General features: G+C 38.8%; 1 protein-coding gene across 17 annotated transcripts in view; it reads right to left on the bottom strand.

The window, feature by feature from the left end:
- BRDT (bromodomain testis associated) overlaps positions 1-20489 on the bottom strand; it is a 71187-nt gene that overhangs the window by 32521 nt on the left and 18177 nt on the right. For 15 of the 17 annotated variants that reach the window (XM_063625473.1, XM_063625465.1, XM_063625467.1 and 12 more), the window contains 10 exons: positions 19617-19754; positions 16232-16346; positions 8702-8874; positions 7745-8095; positions 6849-6977; positions 5399-5587; positions 4346-4518; positions 3983-4272; positions 3780-3893; positions 3383-3523 (listed from right to left, as the gene is read on the bottom strand). In XM_063625473.1, coding sequence (XP_063481543.1) covers positions 3383-3523; positions 3780-3893; positions 3983-4272; positions 4346-4518; positions 5399-5587; positions 6849-6977; positions 7745-8095; positions 8702-8874; positions 16232-16346; positions 19617-19754 — 1813 coding nt within the window. The remainder of the gene's footprint in view (positions 1-3382; positions 3524-3779; positions 3894-3982; positions 4273-4345; positions 4519-5398; positions 5588-6848; positions 6978-7744; positions 8096-8701; positions 8875-16231; positions 16347-19616; positions 19755-20489) is intronic. The other 2 variants (XM_063625471.1, XM_063625470.1) reach the window with 2 other exon arrangements.

Here is a 20489-nt window from a genome sequence, read left to right as displayed (position 1 = left end):
TACAAAAATTAGCCCAGTGTGGTGGCACACACCTGTAGGCCCAGCTACTTGGCAGGCTGAGGCAGGAGGATGGCTTGAGCCCAGGAGGCAGAGGAGTGAGTCGTGATCATGCTACTGCACTGTAGCCTGGGCAACAGAGCCAGACCCTGTCTCAAAAAAAAAAAGAAATTTATTTTTATTTTTTCATATTTGTATTTTTTCATATTTATATTTTCAGTCAATTTTTACTGATGTAGCAGATAAAGCTTTTGCTGATGTGCCTAATTTTCATAAATTAAATTTTCTTAGTAAATAGCCTCATTCTGCCCATGCTTGAAACTTTGACATAGAATTTGCCATCTGTTACTTGAGAATGTTACTGGTATAATTAAGAATAGTAGGTGCTTTAATTATTTTTATAGTAGATATTGCTAATGATATGATTTGACTTGCTTATTTTTCACAATTTTCAGGGCTTTTTTTGTGTGTGTGTTGTTGTTCCCAGGGAAGTAAAAAATGTTCTTAGTTTATACGCTAGAAATTAAGAGCCTTTAAAATAACAGCTGCAACTGAAATTGATATTTAGAACATTAGAAGATGTGGAGAAAGGCAAAAAAAAATTAGGACAAAAGGTCCAATTACTTCATTTAGTATTAAGCAAAGATATAATTTTTTCCCATTTGTCTTTGCATTTGCAATTTATAACATATATAAAGTGTTTTTCCAGTAAAGCAGTTTGTTCACAAAACAATTAAAATTTCAAAAATAAACAACTCACACTATCAGATTAGAAGACAAATTGACTTTGTGTCACAAATTGTACACTATCCATAATGTAGGTTCAAATATAAAAACTTGCTACTTTAGACTGGGCACAGTGGTTCACGCCTGTAATTCCAGCACTTTGGGAGACCAAGGAGTGAGAATCACTTGAGGTCAGGAGTTCAAGACCAGCCTGGACAACATGGTGAAACCCCATCTCTACTAAAAATACAAAAATTAGCTGGGTGTGGTGGCATACATTTGTAATCCCAGCTACTTGGGAGACTGCGGTGGGAGGATCACTTGAACCCAGGAGGCAGAGGTTGCAGTAAGCCATGATCACATCACTGCACTCCAGCCTGGGCGACAGAGTGAGAATCTGTCTCAAAAAAAACCAAAAAAACAAAAACTTGCTACTTTGATTTCAACATTATATATTTTAAAACTCCTCTTAACTGAAAAAGATGACATTAAACAAAAATGTCAGCCATAAAATAAAAATTCAACACAGCAATATTTTAAGATTTGAATTCTAGGCCAGGCGCAGTGGCTAATGCCTGGAATCCCAGCACTTTGGGAGGCCGAGGTGGGTGGATCACAAGGTCAGGAGATCGAGATCATCCTGGCTAACATGGTGAAACCCCGTCTCTACTAAAAATACAAAAAATTAGCTGGGTGTGCCTGTAGTCCGAGCTACTTGGGAGGCTAAGGCAGGAGAATGGCGTGAACCCAGGAGGTGGAGCTTGCAGTGAGCCGAGATCGTGCCACTGCACTCCAGCCTGGGCGACAGAGGGAGACTCCGTCTCCAAAAAAAAAAAGGTTTGAATTCTGAGGCTGAATTATTCTGATAGAATGTTAGAAAAACAGAGAATATATATTGCACTATTTTAAGAACACAAGTTAATGATAAACATTCTTTCCTCCAAGCAACATATAAAAATATTGTATCAGAAACTGATAATTCATATTAAAATTAAGGTACTTTATTGAAAACTCTGTATTATATTGTCCTTTACCTCTAACACTTGAAGCATTTATTATAATTAGATAATTCAAACTAACAGGAACAGTAAGAGTTTTATCCTACAAATAAAAGACAAAGTGCTCTAACTTATTAGACCACAAATGCTTTATTAGATGAAGTTACAAATGCTAATTACAATTGAAAATACTAAATGCAACTTAAGTTTTTCCAGTATTGTTCTATGCTTAGAAGTCAAATAAGGCCGGGCGCGGTGGCTCACGCTTGTAATCCCAGCACTTTGGGAGGCCGAGACGGGCGGATCACGAGGTCAGGAGATCAAGACCACGGTGAAACCCCGTCTCTACTAAAAATACAAAAAATTAGCCGGGCGTGGTGGCGGGCGCCTGTAGTCCCAGCTACTCGGAGAGGCTGAGGCAGGAGAATGGCGTGAACCTGGGAGGCGGAGCTTGCAGTGAGCCGAGATTGCGCCACTGCACTCCAGCCCGGGCGACAGAGCGAGACTCCGTCTCAAAAAAAAAAAAAAAAAAAAAAAAAAAAGAAAGAAGTCAAATAAATACTATATAATCAGAGCCCTACATTTTAAAATTTTCTAGTATGACAAATCCCAAAGTAAAAATTCTGTTTATTCTCCAAAAAATGTTTATCACTATATACTTTAGAAATGTAAAAACAAAATACAGCAATCAGCACCATATAAATGCAAACTAAACAGAACTAAGGGTTAAATAGAATGTATTGCAAGTCAGCAGACCATACTACCACACTGAAAAAAAGAGGGATGCTTTTAATAATGCTAAGAATTCCTGATGTCACAATATTCTGTGTGAGATGTTTCTTTAAAAAGAGAACTGAATCTCACAAGAAACACCTCATTTAAAATAAAGCAAAATTTAGGGATAACAGTGTCCAAATTCTGAATTTGCCTTTTGGTCACTAAAGATGGAACACCACTGGCAAGTCAGTATTCTTGGGGTAGTGATTACTTATCAACTATGTAATCATTAATAGAAAAGCACAAAAAAACCATAAATGACCTAAGCTTGATACAACTGCTAAACTATACAAGATAATATGGCACTTGAGCATAGCTGAGAATCTGAATTTAAAGTACATTTTTCTATAGATGGAAGAAAATATTCTACAGTGAAGAAACCAAAGAAGTAGAAAAAAAAAATCTGATTTACAGCTTCTAGGATGACTGGTTTCTTAACTCAAAAGGATTATTCAATTCAGAACATAGTACCACAACATGGCAACCCTTGCAACATTAGAGTGATCTGATAGATCATGGAGAGTAAAGCGAAAGGTGCTCTCAAATAATCTTTTATTTTATAAAACAAGTAAAGGTCATTATTTTATTATCTGATATATTTTGATATTAAGATTTGAAATTATTTATTGAGACTATCCCTCCTTGAGTAAACTTTTTTTCAGCATTACAAACCTACACGTCATGTACATATAATACGAAGTTTCATCTTACACAGTATCTCTTTTAGGGAAAATACTAAGATTGTCAACATGCAATTAAATAATTAGCATGATATACAAACCATGGATTCTGGGTAAGTAGCAAATATTTCTTCAAAATATAAATCAATATTACAGGAAAAAAATGCTCCCATCAACAGAGGTACATTTAAGGGGACAGCTAACCTGATTCAGAATCACTGCTGTCTGAAGAGCTTAAGTCACTGCTGCTACTTTCAGACTCTGATGAGCTGCTGCTGCTGCTGCTGCTGCTCTCACTCAGTCGGGAAACACTTCCAACAGCTTTGGATGGTTGCGTTTTATCAGCTACAAAACAGAGAAACATATTAAAATGCCGGAAGAATTAAATAGTTGCAGGAATATTTAAAAACTGCCACCTAGGCTGGGCATGGTCACTCATGCCTGTAATTTCAGCACTTTGAGAGGCCAAGGTGGAGGATCACATGAGGCCAGGAGTTCAAGACCAGCCTGGGCAACATCACAAGACCCTGTCTCTACATACATACATACATACATACATACATACATACATACATACATACATATAAAAACTGCCACCTACATTTTGTTTGACGTTTCCTAGAATTTAACTGATTATTAACATCCAGTAACCGCTTTTCCAACTGCTGTTTTTTCTGTGAGTGAAGTTCTTCTTTGGACATCATTATTTTCTTAGCTGTGTGATTTAGGAGGGAAGAAAGTGAGTATAACCAAAAACCAACATAAATACAAAACCGATTTCTATTAATATGCGGAAATACATACCAGGAGGTTTTAATGGTCTCTTTCTTAGACATGCCAAAACGTATTTTTCTAATTCTCTTAGTGTTGATGCTTTCAGTGTTTCAAAGTCTATCTCTATCTCATCAGGATGGGAACTGCTCAGAGAAGGCTCTCTTGATTGTATTATGTGAACTACTCGCCCAAGTTTATCTCCAGGGAGTTTGTTTATATTCAAACTTAACTGCCTTTTCTCATCATAGTTCATAGGTTTAGCATTATCTTCATCTTCAGATTTTAGACCAATGAACTGTCGTTTCCTTTTCTTTGGCTGACTGTAACAAAAACTAAATTTAGTCCAACTTGTCGTTATTGTCTTAATAAGCTATCATAATAAAAGATACTTACTTTCTCTTGGACTTTTCCTTTAGTCTCATTTGCTCACACATTTTTCTTGGATTTTCATTGCTGTTATTAACCTTTTCTTTTTTCTTTTCCTTTTCAGACTTCTCTTTCTTTTTATTTAGCTTACGGAAGGGTACTTGGGACAAAACCTGGAGCTGTTGATGTACAGCTTTAAGCTGATAAAAGAAAAAAATCTGTAAACATTCATGTCTCTAAATAAACTAGAAAAAAATCAAGCCACTCCAAAGTCAAGAGTGTCTTTTGTGAAATTCATTTCTTATTACATTTCCTTCAAGTTTTTATTTAATTTCACAAATGCACTGAATTTTTAAAAGGCATATATTAAATTACAAAAACTATCATGTGCTCTACCCATAAACTTAAATATTCATCTACCAACAGATCAAGAATAAATAACATTTCCAGGTGGTCTTAAGTTTTTTGTTTTTTGAGCCAGGGTCTTGCTCTGTCATCCAGGTGGGACTGCAGTGGTGTGATCCTGGCTAACTGCAGCCTCAACCTCCTAAGCTCAAGTGATCCTCCTGCCTCATTTTTTTTATTTTTTTGTAGAGGCGTGGTCTCACTATGTTGCCCAAGCTGGTCTCGAACTCCTGGGCTCAAGCAATCCTCCCATCTTGGCCTCCCAAAGTGTTGGGGTTACAGGCATGAGCCACGGTGCCTGGTTGGTCTTAAGTTTTTAATCATTGATTTTTCAGACTTGAGCTCCAGAACAGTTTAACATTTTATCATAAAAAGTAGTTAATGTTAAATAAGACTTCATCTATAAAATATCTCTGGTTATTTCATAAATCATTTCAATGAGAATCAACCACTCATGATTAGGAATAGATAACATAATTTTTAAAAATAACAGATTTTTATGACAATAAATATTTGATTAGGAAAAACTATTAAACATTACAAATTTGCCAATAAGTAAATAAAGCCACAGTTATGAAGCGATCTAACTATACCAGCTTTAAATCTGCAGAAAAAATTTTCTGATAGATTAGCAGCTCATAGATTATCAAAATTTGTATCAATACAATCAACTACCTGCTCCTGAAGCTTTGTAAGACGCTTAACTCGTTCATCTTCAGAATCATCAGAAGAGTTCCCTTCAGAGGAGGCTTCATTGGTGTTCTCTCTACCAGTGGTTTCTGTGATATCTGTTTTGATGTAACATAAAGGCATACTCTCAACAGGTTCAACTGGGATCTTTGAAAAATGCGTTTCGAAAACATCCTATAATGAAAAATTAGTTTGTTATGGTTTTCTGTATCTTTTATTTAATCCAGCAATCATAGCTTTTAATAAAAAGTACATTTCAGTGTCATATTTTGACCAGAATTGTTTTTTCCTTTAAGATATATCAGAAGAAACGTATTAAGACTCAAACGTATTAAGGCTAATGCCTGTAATCTTAGCACTTTCGGAGGCTGAGGGGGGTGGATCACCTGAGATGGGGAGATCAAGACCAGCCTGACCAACATGGAGAAACCCCGTGTCTGCTAAAAATACAAAATTAGTCAGGTGTGGTGGCGCATGCCTGTAATCCCAGCTACTTGGGAGGCTGAGGCAGGAGAATCGCTTGAACCCGGGAGGCGGAGGTTGCAATGAGCCAAGATTGCACCACTACACTCCAGCCCGGGCAACAAGAACGAAACTCCATCTCAAAAAAAAAAAAAAAAAAAAAAAAGACTCATGCTTCTCTGCCTGCCAAACTTAACAACTTTTCTCCATTTTTTTCAGGCGAGATAGACCTCTCAAGTAACATAGGGGTTCCTTTTTCTTTTTTTTTTTTGAGATGTAGTCTCGCTCTGTCGCCCAGGCTGGAGTGCAGTGGCGCGATTTCGGCTCACTGCAAGCTCTGCCTCCCGGGTTCACGCCATTCTCCTGCCTCAGTCTCCCCAGCAGCTGGGACTACAGGCGCCACCATGCCTGGCTAATTTTTTTGTATTTTTTAGTAGAGATGGGGTTTCACCACGTTAGCCAGGATGGTCTCGATCTCCTGACCTCGTGATCCACCCGCCTCAGTCTCCCAAAGTGCTGGGAGTACAGGCATGAGCAACTGTGCCCGGCTGGCACAGGGGATCTTCTTTCAAGGGCCCTGTAGTTGGTAGATCATTCTAATACCTCCAGCCATTTAGACTGTCCCCTCAGTGGGACATGGGCTCTAGTCAACCCTATATATAATATATCTACATCCCCTCTTCACTAATATTTCCCCAGTTTCCTTTGTATGCAGGGCAGCTTCATTAAAAGATTCGCTACTAAAGGATGCAAGAACTCAAAAAAAAAAACAAAACAGAACACACAACCCTCTCATTTTTAAAAGTATAATTCATAAACTGTTTTGTTGGTGCAAAAGTAATTGTGGTTTTTGCCATTTAATACTTAGAGGTGTAGGAGTTATTATTCTTTATCTCTTAAAAGTTATGGTTCTAAAAAACATTTCAACTATGTTCAGAGGAAAAACACTTTCAGAGCACAAGTAACGGCTCACCTGAAGCATTCTTGCCATTGTCACAACTTCGTGATCTGGAGGATTGTACTTGTAGCAATTCATGAACATTAATCTAACATCTGCCGCAAATTTGTATGCATCCTCATATTCTTGGTTATCCATTTTCTCCTAAATTAAAGAAAAACTACAGGATTCACAAATAGTTCAATTCAATAATTATTTGAGCACCTATATTAAATGTTCATATTACAAAATAATTCAAATATACAGAAAACAGTTGCCCACCATCCAGATTTGACAAATGTTAAAATTTTGCTACATTTGTTTCATATTTTTTAGACTTTGAAAAAAAATCCAGTGAATTTTGACAAGTAGAGATAAGGAAGGAGGACATTCCAAGTAAAGAGAACTGAAACAAAATCACAAAAGCAGAGAAGCAGAGTGTTTTCATATAATCTTTTTTTTGAGACAGTTTCCCTCTGTCACCCAGCCTGGAGTGCAGTGCATGATCTCTGCTTACTGCAACCTCTCCTCCTCCCAGGTTCAAGTGATTCTCGTGACTCAGCCTCTGGAGTAGCTGGGACCATAGGCATGTACCACCATTCCCAGCTTTTTTATATTTTAGTAGAGACGAGGTTTTGCCATGGCCAGGCTGGTCTCAAACTCCTGGCCTCAAGTGATCCGCCCACCTTGGCCTCCCAAAGTGCTAAGATTACAGGCACGAGCCACTGTGCCCGGCCTAGAACCATGAACGTGTTCAAGTGGCAGAAAACAAAAAGATATATTTTTAAATTTTCCAGAGACTCACTCCAGGTAGTATGACTCGGATGATCTTAATTTCCTTCAACTTTTTCTAGATTTTAAGATTTCTTTGCAATGATGAATTACTTTTATAATCAAGAAAAAGAAGTTCTTCCTTTTAAGGCAACATTTACCTTAATAGTTCCAAGATCCATTGGATTTTTGACAATGTCATAGTAGTTATGGAGTCCCAAAGCATTAACGTCAACAGGATTATAAAAGGGCCATGCATATGAAAAATGTTTCTTTGCAAGCATTTCTTTAAGAATCTCACTACAGTGCCTTAATTGTTCAGTTACTTTAACACTCTTCACAACATTATATTGTTGCTGAGAATCTGGCAAAACATTTTTTGGCATATTTTCTTTTATAGGTGGCAATGTCACTGATTTTTCTGTGAATATTGGAGAAAATTCACTACTTGCTTTAACTGCTGAAGTTGCAGGAGTTGTTGTATCGGCTTTCCTCTTCACACCCTTTGTAACCTAAAACAGAACAATTCAACAACAAAAACATATTTAAGATGATATTCAGAGCAATAGTTCCTCATCAGTTAAAACAAAAAAAGGGAAAGATTATTGGCACCAAGTCTTTATATAGATAATTTACATATTGTTGTCAATCCATGCATTAAATATTGCTAAAGGTTAATTTCCTTTTGTAGGCAAACTAAATAGTTCTAATATTATCTTCCCACATACCAAAGAATGTCTTGTGCAAACCTTAAGATGAATGAAAAGTAAAAAATCAAAGTCATAGTTATACCAAAAAAAGTTTCTGAATACCTGAAAATCAGCAAGAATATATGATTTTTAAAAGAAAATTATGTAGGGAACAACTTCTGATATTATTACTATCAAGATACCCAAACAGTACAAATTCTACCTAAGAAATATCTAAAATTTGGCTAGCCTCTTAGGTCTGTATTCATAAAATGCATAGAGAGGCGGAAACAGTATTATTTCAGATTGCTAGATGCTAAATGAATTAAAAAAGAAAAATTGCTAGATGCTGAAGACTAATTTTCCTATTAACGTAAAAAAAAAATCCAATGTTAAAAAGCAATGATTTAAAAACTACAACAAACTTACTTGGGCTGCAGTTTGTGAACTGGAGTTGACTGAAGCTACCTGTGCCACGTTCAAGGGAGAAATAGATGTCTTAGGAAATACAGAAGGAATTGCTTGCTGCTTAAATACTTTTTCTGTTGTGCTGGGCGATGATTTTTCTTTAGCAGAAGAAACAGCTATGTTCTGTTGAGTGCCTGGAAAAGTATGAGCCAGAATCACATATATGAATGAATAAAGTATAAAATACCACTTTCTGTCTTATTTTCTATTTCATTTAGTTCAGCTTTTTAGCAATATAAGCATAGGATACTTATTTCATTTTGAAATCTACACACACAGGATTAGACAGGTTAGACCAATTTAGATATAATAATGGAGACTTCAACATTTGTTATTAATGGTAGGTTTATCAGTTTTATTCAAAAAGGTACCTGGCTTAAACCAAGACTAATAATAGAGCTATGACCATGAGCAAAAATTTCAGATACTCTGGAGACCAACCACACAATAGTATGTGAGGTCTTCAGAATGCTCTGCATAAATATCCAAGGACTTCATAATTGTTACACATAGTCCATCACAGAACAAAAGATGTAAATATGATTCTCTTATCAATACATTCTTCAGAAAATTCTGCCAAAGAAACAATTGTCACGTTCTTCTGCCCTGTTCTCACAGAATGTTATGACGTAAGACATTTGGATCATATCACTCTGAAATCTGTTATTTCAAAAGTTCAATCTTCCATCAAGGCAACTCTATTTTTCTAATTGTTCACAACAAAAACCTTGAAGTCATCTTTGACTCCACTGTCTCTCAAACTCCATATCCAACCCACTAGCAAACCCTGTTAGCATTATCTTCCTATCTAGACTCCAAACACTTCTCACAAGTGGCATTCACTTCGGCCCAAGGCATCATCAGTGCACAACTCAATTACTGCAATAACATCCAGGCAGGTCTTTCTTCTGGTTTGGTACTCTATAGTCTATCCTCAAAACAGCTACCAAAGTGATCTTTTAAAACTCAAATCAGTGACGGCTTGTAATCTCGCTAAGTAAAATCCAAACTGCTCATAGCATGTGTATGATCTGCTTGTCCTCTTCTCCGTACTTCTTCCCTCCTTCCAACGTCATTTCTTATTTTTTTAATTGTATTATACTTTTAAGTTCTAGGGTACATGTGCACAACATGCAGGCTTGTTACACATGTATACATGTGCCATGTTGGTGTGCTGCACCCATTAACTCGTCATTTACATTAGGCGTATCTCCTAATGCTATCCCTCCCCACTCCCCCTACCCCACGACAGGCCCCGGTGTGTGATGTTCCCCTTCCTGTGTCCATGTGTTCTCATTGTTCAATTCCCACCTATGAGTGAGAACATGCGGTGTTTGGATTTCTGTCCTTGCGATAGTTTGCTAAGAATGATGGTTTCCAGCTTCATCCATGTCCCTACAAAGGACATGAACTCATCATTTTTTATGGCTGCATAGTATTCCATGGTGTATGTGCCACATTTTCTTAATCCAGTCTATCATTGTGGGACATTTGGATTGGTTCCAAGTCTTTCCTATTGTGAGTAGTGCCGCAATAAACATACGTGTGCATGTGTCTTTATAACAGCATGATTTATAATCCTTTGGGTATATACCCAGTAATGGGAATGGCTGGGTCAAATGGTATTTCTAGTTCTAGATCCCTGAGGAATTGCCACACTGTCTTCCACAATGGTTGAACTAGTTTACAGTCCCACCAACAGTGTAAAAGTGTTCCTATTTCTCCACATCCTCTCCAGCACCTGTTGTTTCCTGACTTTTTAATGATGGCCATTCTAACTGGTGTGAGATGATATCTCATTGTGATTTTGATTTGCATTTCTCTGACGGCCAGTGATGATGAGCATTTTTTCATGTGTCTGTTGACTGCATAAATGTCTTCTTTTGAGAAGTGTCTCTCCATATCCTTTGCCCACTTTTTGATGGGGTTGTTTGTCTTTTCTTGTAAATCTGTTTGAGTTCTTTGTAGATTCTGGATATTAGCCCTTTGTCAGATGAGTAGATTGCAAAAATTTTCTCCCATTCTGTAGGTTGCCTGTTCACTCTGATGGTAGTTTCTATTGCTGTGCAGAAGCTCTTTAGTTTAATTAGATTCCATTTGTCTATTTTGGCTTTTGTTGCCATTGCTTTTGGTGTTTTAGACATGAAGTCCTTGCCTATGCCTATGTGCTGAATGGTATTGCCTAGGTTTTCTTCTAGGGTTTTTATGGTTTTAGGTCTAATATTTAAGTCTTTAATCCATCTTGAATTAATTTTTGTATAAGGTGTAAGGAAGGGATCCATTTCAGCTTTCTACATATGGCTAGCCAGTTTTCCCAGCACCATTTGTTAAATAGGGAATCCTTTCTCCATTTCTTGTTTTTGTCAGGTTTGTCAAAGATCAGATAGTTGTAGATGTGTAGTATTATTTCTGAGGGCTCTGCTCTGTTCCACTGGTCTATATCTCTGTTTTGGTACCAGTACCATGCTGTTTTGGTTACTGTAGCCTTGTAGTATAGTTTGAAAACTTTTCCCTTTGAAAACTGGCACAAGACAGGGATGCCCTCTCTCACCACTCCTATTAAATATAGTGTTGGAAGTTCTGGCCAGGGCAATCAGGCAGGAGAAGGAAATAAAGGGTATTCAATTAGGAAAAGAAGAAGTCAAATTGTCCCTGTTTGCAGATGACATGATTGTATATCTAGAAAACCCCATCATCTCAGCCCAAAATCTCCTTAGGCTGATAAGCAACTTCAGCAAAGTCTCAGGATACAAAATCAATGTGCAAAAATCACAAGCATTCTTACACACCAATAACAGACAAACAGCCAAATCATGAGTGAACTCCCATTCACAATTGTTTCAAAGAGAATAAAATACCTAGGAATCCAACTTACAAGGGATGTGAAGGACCTCTTCAAGGAGAACTACAAACCACTGCTCAATGAAATAAAAGAGGACACAAACAAATGGAAGAACATTCCATGCTCATAGATAGGAAGAATCAATATCGTGAAAATGGCCATACTGCCCAAGGTAATTTATAGATTCAATGCCATCCCCATCAAGCTACCAATGACTTTCTTCACAGAATTGGAAAAAACTACTTTAAAGTTCATATGGAACCAAAAAAGAGCCCGCATTGCCAAGTCAATCCTAAGCCAAAAGAACAAAGCTGGAGGCATCATGCTACCTCACTTCAAACCTCACTTCTTATTACTTCCCTCTGCCCTTACCTCACTCTTGCTCAAATTTGGTAAGCAGAAGCAGACTATTTGTTTTGCCTAAAAGAAGATATCCTTATACCTCATTCCAACATTTTCTTCAGGCATTTACTCAAATGTCACCTTCTCAACCACCCTATATAAAATAACATTTTCACTCTACCTATCCCCACTCACCAACTGTCTAGCTCTTATTCTGCTTTATTTTTTCCATGCCATTATCACATTTGATATACAACATATAGCTATTTCTGGCTCTTCAATTCTTGCAAAACAAACTCAGGAACTAAGTAAATTTGAATGTATTTTAAGATAGGGCTGATATTCCTCAATATCTGAGTTGTCACTACTCTCTGAAACTTAGCAATCAAATACATTCAGATAATCTCACATCCTTTGATATTCCAACTGTTGCTCTTTGAACTCAGGAGCTAATTAGATATGCATAGTGAGGAACAGTTACAATTATTTAATTTTGTCTCTATCCCTCACAAGAATAAAAAGCTCTGTGAGGGTAAGGGGACTTTGTTTTGGTCACACCTAAATCCCTTGTGCCTAATGCGGTAGGTACTTGGTACATGAGAGAAACACAGTAAATATTTACTGCATGCCTATTGTGTGTTGGGCACCATTTTCGGTGCTAGGGCACAAAAATAAACAAGACAGACATAGTATCTGCTCTTGGAGCTTACTGTCTAGTGTAAGAAACAGACAAAAAATTAGTAATCAAACTGAGTACAAGTGATGCTAAGTGTTAGGAAGGAAATATACAGGTTACTGACTAAATTAAGGTAGAGAACTATTATGGAGAGGGTAGCCAAGGAAGGCCTCCCTCTCTAAAGCTGACAACTAAGATGTCACTATAAAGGTAAGATGTAGCCAGCCAGGTCAAGAGAACTATAGAATGGGAAGTAAGTCCACATGATTAGTGTGTGCACGAAGAAATAAAATCATTTTAAGAAAGACACAGTAGTCTTCTAAGGTAAATACTGACAGAAGTCAAATAAAATGAGAATAGAAAAACACTACTTAAATTTTGCAGCATGAAGACTACAAGTGACCCTGACTGACAAAACGTTTTTGGTGGTGAACTAAAGCTAGAACTTGTGCTAAGGAGACTACATGAGTATATAGGAAGAAAGAAAGAAAGAAAAAGGAACAATAGCTGGAAGGATATGGATAAAGGAGTATTTTAAAGATGAGATACTAGAGCAAGTTTATAGGGTAATGAGACTAACCCCATAGAGGAGGAGAGATTAATTATCCAAGAAAAAAGGGAGATAACCAAAGGAATAAAATGGCTCAGATGGCAAGATCCGTTCACAAATGAAGGCACTGGCTCAAAGTGATGGAGAAGGAAAAGATCTGTTATAGGCCTTTGCTCTAGCTGATTCCTCTAGCTGGAATGTTCTTCTTTCAAATCTTCACTTCTCAATGATGCCTCCACGGAATCTCTCATGTTTGTCTCTCACTTTCTACTAGAATATAAATTCCAAGATGGCAAAGTTTTTGTTTTATTCACTGATAATATCTCAAGAGCACAGAACAGTGTTGTGGAACATAATCAGCACTCAAGTATTTGCTCAATCAACATTATCAGTTTAACACCAAGTTTTCTTTGCCATAAATTATCAACATGTACGTAACCACATTATTTTAAACTAGCTACCATCATATGACAATTTTCCTACCACTGTGACTAACAAAGACATGACTCTGGTAGTGGAATGCTTCTGTCAAAAGTTTTTTAAACTTAGACATTCACTCTGAAGCCAAATCCCACCTATCTTTTGAGGTCAAACATAACTTATATCACCTCTAAAGCCTTTCCCAACTTTTCCAGCGTGATATGGTTTGGATGTTTTGTCCTCTTCAAATCTTATGTTGAAATGTGACCTCCAATGTTGGTGGTGGGTCTTGGTGTGGGAGGTGTTTGGGTCATGAGGGTGGATCCCTCATAAATCTCTTGGTGCTGTCCTCGACATAATGAAGGAGTGCTCACTCTATGAGTTCACACAAGATCTGGTTGCTTAAAAGAACACCTCCTCCCTACCCCCACCTCGCCATGTGATACAACAGCTCTCTCTTTGCTTTTGACCATGATTGAAAGCTTCCTGAGGCCCAGAAGCTAAGCAGATGCTGGTGCCATACTTCTACAGCCTGCAAAACCATGAGCCAAATAAACCTCTTTTACCCAGCCTCACGTATTTATTTCTTTTCTTTCATTTTTTTTTTTTTTTTTTTTTGAGAAAGGGTCTGCCTCTGTCGCTCTGTTGCAGTGGTGTGATCACGGCTCACTGCACCTTCAACCTACTGGGCTCAAGCAATCCTCTCACCTCAGGCTCTTGAGGAGCTGGGACTACAGGTGCATGCCACTATACCTGGCAAAGTTTCAAATTTTTCTATAAAGGGTCCTCCTATCCTGCTCAGGCTGGTCTTGAATTCCTGGGCTCATGTAATCCTCCCATCTTGACTTCCCAATGTGCTGGCATTACAGCCATGAGACACAACGCCCAGCCAGGTGTTTCTTTATAGCGATACAAAATGTACTAGCACACATCACATATCAATTTCTCACTCTTGGCCATGCATGGTGGCTCACGCCTGTAACCCTAGCACTTTGGAAGGCCAAGGCATGAGGATCATTTGAAGCTAGGAGTTCAAGATGAGCCTGGGCAACAAAATGAGACCCCACCTCTGTAAGAAACAAAAAAATTAGCTGGGTGTGGTGGCACATGTCTTTAATATTGGCTACTTGGGAGGCTAAAGTGGGAGGACCGTTAAACCCAGGAGCTCGAGGCTGCAGTGAACTGATCGTGGAGTGCCATTGTACTCCAGCCAGGGTGACAGAATGAGACCCTGTCTCGAAATAAAATTTCTCATTCTTTTGAAATACAGCATGTATTACTTGTAATTTCATCTGACACGTGTCATAATGCAGTCTTAATTTTTTTCCATAATGCACTGTCTTGTAATTTTTTTCAAGTTTTATTTCTAACAAAAAACTTAAATGTAGGCCAGGTGCAGTGGCTCATGCCTATAATCACAGCACTTTGGGAGGCCAAGGCGGGTGGATCACCCGAGGTCAGGAGTTTGAGACCAGCCTGACCAACATGGTGAAACCCCATCTCCACTAAAAAATACAAAAATTAGCTGGGCATGGTGGCACACGCCTGTAATCCCAGCTACTCAGGAGGCTGAGGCAGGAGAATCACTTGAACCTGGAAGGCAGAGCTTAGAGTGAGCCGAGATTGCACCACTGCACTCCAGCCTGGGTGACAGAGTGAAGACTCCATCTCAAATAAATAAATAAATAAATTAAATAAATAAATAAATAAATATTTTCCTGATATTATAAATGAGGAAACTAACATGGAATGACTAAGAACTTAAAGATTACACTGCTTAAGTGATCCAAAGATAAACCAACATTTACTACATTCTTGGTTAACCTCTACAATAAATCTATTTGAATACTTAAGATTTAAGATTTTTGAAACACCATATTTAAATGATATGATTATTAGTTGTAAAGATGATTTCCGGCCGGGCGCGGTGGCTCACGCTTGTAATCCCAGCACTTTGGGAGGCCGAGGCGGGCAGATCACGAGGTCAGGAGATCGAGACCACGATGAAACCCTGTCTCTACTAAAAATACAAAAAATTAGCCGGGCGTGGTGGCGGGCGCCTGTAGTCCCAGCTACTCGGAGAGGCTGAGGCAGAAGAATGGCGTGAACCCGGGAGGCGGAGCTTGCAGTGAGCCGAGATTGCACCACTGCACTCCAGCCTGGGCGACAGAGCGAGACTCCGTCTCAAAAAAACAAAAGATGATTTCCTCTAAAGATGTTTGTGAGTGAAGAAAAAGTTAGGAAAAAAAGACAATCTTCCAACCCAATACTAACATTTCATTCTCAGCTATGGAAATTTTTTTTTAATACAGACAGCACTAGCAATTTGGGCATTCTTATCAGTACAGCACAGATACAAGATCCACTGAAAACAGTAGTAACAGCTATGATTTTCTAAATCCCTACTATGTGAATGGCATTATGCTACAAGAAAGCTGGCTCCGAGGCCATAATCAATGCAGCCTTCACTATTCTTGAATGATACCCATCCTTGTGATCAAGGTTTGGCAGATTGTTTTAAATGGACATTTTTTTATCAATAGAATAGGATGTAGGACTTCTGGATGTCTGTCTCCTTTGAGGGATTTACACACACACACGAGACAGATAGAGAGGGGAAAAAAAGAGAGAGAAGCATAAAGTGTTTCCCTCCTGCCTTACCTTTCTTGATTCTTTCCTTACCACCCACAACTTGCTCTTCTTGTGGCATCTGAGATAATTTCTGCATAAACAGCTTCTCTAGAGCTTGTGCCATAAGAACAATGTCATCTCCAGGCTACAAAATATATTAAATATACCATAAGCATATACAGTATGGTCACTGTACCAAATGTTTTAAATTCAGCCCACTTTATGGAAGGCAGTAACACAGTACTCCTAGGCGGTATTCATCTCTTATAAATTTAGAAAAGAGTGAAGCTGCTCACATTTTATTTTCTTATTCTCTATGGTTGAAAGCAGCTCACATTTAAAATTCTAGCATCCTACTCCTTCAACTTCTAAAAAGGACCCAAATGGCTTTCTGAACACTAAAGAATTACAATCCAACCAATCCTACTAAATCAAACAGGCATTAAAACTGAGAATTTCGCCAGGCATGGTGGCTCATGCCTGTAATCCCAGCACTTTTGGAGGCTGACGGGGGTGGATCACCTGAAGTCGGGAGTTTGAGACCAGCCTGACCAACATGGAGAAACCCCGTCTCTACTAAAAATACAAAATTAGCCAGGCATGGTGGTGCGTGCCTGTAATCCTAGCTACTCAGGAGGCTGAGGCAGGAGAATTGCTTGAACCCGGGAGGCAGAGGTTGCGGTCAGCTGAGATCATGCCATTGCACTCCAGCCTGGGCAACAAGAGCAAAACTACGTTTAAAAAAAAAAAAAAATTAGCCAGGTGTGGTTGCACATGCCTGTAATCCCAGCTACTCGGGAGGCTGAGGCAGGAGAATTGCTTGAACTGGGAGGCGGAGGTTGTGGTGAGCTGAGATTGCACCATTGCACTCCAGCCTGGGCAACAAGAGCGAAAATTCTGTCTTAAAAAAAAAAAAAAAAAAAGAGAAGTTCTACTCACAAATAGGTTAAAACAAAACTTACTCATGGCTGTACAAAGTATCTCATGGTTTGATTAGAAGTAATTCTGTTTAATTAACTAATTAATAGAATAACACTGTAGCACTGACTCAATTTTTTAATATTTTTTTCTAAGCCAACTCTACCAACATATTCAATGACAAAGTCTCACTCTGTCTCCCAGGCTGGAGTACAGTGGTGCAATCTCGGCTCACTGCAACCTCTGTCACCTGGGTTCAAGCGATTCTCCTGCCTCAGCCTCCCAAGTACCTGGGATTACAGGTGCCTGCCACCGTGTCTGGCTACTTTCTGTAGTTTTAGTAGAGACAGGGTTTTACCATCTTGGCCAGGCTAATCTTGAACTCCTGACCTTGTGATCCACCCGCCTTGGCCTCCCAAAGTGCTGGGATTACAGGCATGAGCCACCACACCCAGCCAACATATTCAATTTTTCAATCTTAACTATTCACTTACAAGTCTTCCTCTTGCTTCAATTTATGACTGAGAAAAAAAGTAAGTAATTTACAAAGCAACAGTTCTCTTAAATAAAGAGAACATTTATTTCTAAGGTAGCTCAGGAAAATTACTAAACTTCATTTTAAAATATTACATCTGAAAGGACCCTTTGGAATTGTAGTTAAATTAAAATGAAGTTGCCAATGGTACTGATTTTTTAAAAATTCACATTGGAGATGGATGCAGTGGTGTGTGCCTATAATCCCAGCTACTTAGGAGGCTGAGGTGGGAGTATCACTTGAGCCCAGGAGATCAAGTCCAGCCTAGGCAACACAGTGAGTCCCTGTCTCAGAAAAAAAAATCATTCCCATTGGCTAATAGTTTTAAATCTTTCATACATATAAGCTGGCATTGGTAGTTTTCTTGGGAGCCAAATCAAACTTTCTATTACAATTCAGTGTCAACTCACCAGTGATTCTGAATAAACGAAATCACAAATACTTAGAATTATCATATTTAAATAAGATATAAGCTTTAAAATATTTAGATGCCCTAGAACAGCTAGAAAAGGATACAGTACTGTGGGAAATGGGAATACTATATGGAAGAAAACCAAATACACAAATCCAATTTTATGGATGAGAGCCAATATGAAGATTAAGTTTAAAATCTCCACATACACTGCACTCCAGCCTGGCCAACAGAGCGAGACTCCACCTCAAAAAATAAAAATAAAAAATAAAATAAAATAAAATCTCTACATATATCATATAGGCAAATTCATTAACACAAATCCAAGTACTACTACTGGGATAGCACAAAGAGCATATCTGATCTTTTTTTTAGACGGAGAAACAAGAGACAGGGAAAGGCAAAAGGGAGAGTCAAAGGACTCATCCCAGGAAAGTGGATTTTTTTTTTTTTTTTTTTTTGAGAAAGAGTCTTGCTCTGTCACCAGGCTGGAGTGCAATGGTGGCATCTAGGCTCACTGCAACCTCCACCTCCTGCGCTGAAGCGATTTTCCTGCCTCAGCCTCCCAAGTAGCTGGGACTACAGGCACACGCCACCACGCCCAGCTAATTTTGTATTTCTAATGAGGCGGGGTTTCACCATGTTGGTCAGGATGGTCTCGATCTCTTGATCTCATGATCCTCCCGCCTCAGCCTCCCAAAGTGCTGGGATTACAGGTGTGAGCCACCGTGCCTGACCAGAACATATCTGATCTTTAAATCAACTTGTGAAGTTTCGAAGTAGGCAATTGGTTTGGCTTTTTAGGTTATGGCCAGGGATCCATACTGTGAAAATTTAATGAAGATTAGTATATACTAAGGCTTTTCCTTTATCTCATAACTAAAATGACAGGAATGCAATAGAAAACATTCTGAAATACCTTATTCACAGAAACTAGCTCTCATTGGTATCTCAGTTTTTAAAAACGTAACAAGCCACTACAGCTATTCAGGCACAAAAATATTATAGCAAATAGATTGAACAAGTATTGGTATGTGAAAATTATGAAATTCAGTGAAAAAGTATTGTCCTTAAAAATATGTAAAAGATCTCGGCCAGGCACAGTGGCTTACACCTATAATCCCAGAACTTTGGGAGGCTGAGGTGGGTGGATCACCTGAGGTCGGGAGTTTGAGGCCAGCCAGGCCAACATGGTAAAACCCCGTCTCTACTAAAAAAAAGATAGAAAAAATTAGCCAGGCAGGTTGGCGGGTGCCTGTATTCCCAGCTACTCGGGAGGCTGAGGCAGGACAATCACTTGAACCTGGGGGCAGAGGTTGCAGTGAGCTGAGATCACACCACTGCACTCCAGCCTGGGTGACAGTGCCAGACTCCATCTCAAAAAAAAAAAAAAAAATTATATATACACACACAGACACACAAACACACACACATACGTAAAATATCTCAAATGAAGAGACTTGAAATCTGAAATGATCACATGATTTTATACATTTCTCTCCTATATGTAATGGCAAAGAATTAGCAAGTATAACATAAGGCTTACATACCTTGTTATATAAATAACAATTTGAGAACATTGTATTGAAGTCTTCTATACATTCTGAAGCCTTCGCATAATATTTATTCTCCAAGCGCTTCTTAATTGTATTTAAATCCATTGGGTTTTTTATAATGGTATAATAATCCTACGGTTTTGAACAAATTCTAAATGTTAGTAAGAATGAATACATTACAACTACTGATAACACAAAGAAATTTAATACACTATACACCTGTAACTACAGAGAACAACTGATTATCTTTAAAAAGCCATATTCTGGCTGGGTGCAGTGGCTCACGCCTGTAGTCCCAGCACTTTGGGAGGCCGAGGCAGGAGGATCACTTGAGGCCAGGAATTCAAGATCAGCCTGGCCAACATGGCGAAACCCATCTCTAATAAAAATACAGAAAATTGGCCGGGCATGGTGGCTCACGCCTGTAATCCCAGCACTTTGGGAGGCCAAGGCGGGTGGATCACCTGAGGTCACGAGTTCAAGACCAGCCTGGCCAACATGGGGAAGCCCCGTCTCCACTAAAAATACAAAAATAAGCCTGGCGTGATGACGCATGCCTGTAATCCCAGCTACTCAGGAGTCTGAGGCAGGAGCATCACTCAGACCTGGGAGGCAGAGGTTGCAGTGAGCCAAGATTGTGCCACTGCACTCCAGCCTGGGGGACAGAGCGAGACTCTGTCTCAAAAAACAAAACAACAACAAAAAAAACCCAGAAAATTAGCCAAGCGTGCTGGTACATGCCTGTCTTCCCAGCTACTTGGGAGGGTGAGGCCCAAGAATCACTTAAGTCCAGGAGGCAGAGGTTGCAGTGAGCTGAGATCACGCCACTGCACTCTAGTCTGGGTGACAGAGTGAGACTGTCTCAAA

This window comes from Symphalangus syndactylus, chromosome 12 (genome assembly GCF_028878055.3).
Source record: "Symphalangus syndactylus isolate Jambi chromosome 12, NHGRI_mSymSyn1-v2.1_pri, whole genome shotgun sequence".
Taxonomy (NCBI): Eukaryota; Metazoa; Chordata; class Mammalia; order Primates; family Hylobatidae; genus Symphalangus; species Symphalangus syndactylus.
Note: the sequence above shows the minus strand (reverse complement) of the source record. Positions and strands in the feature narration are given on the sequence as shown.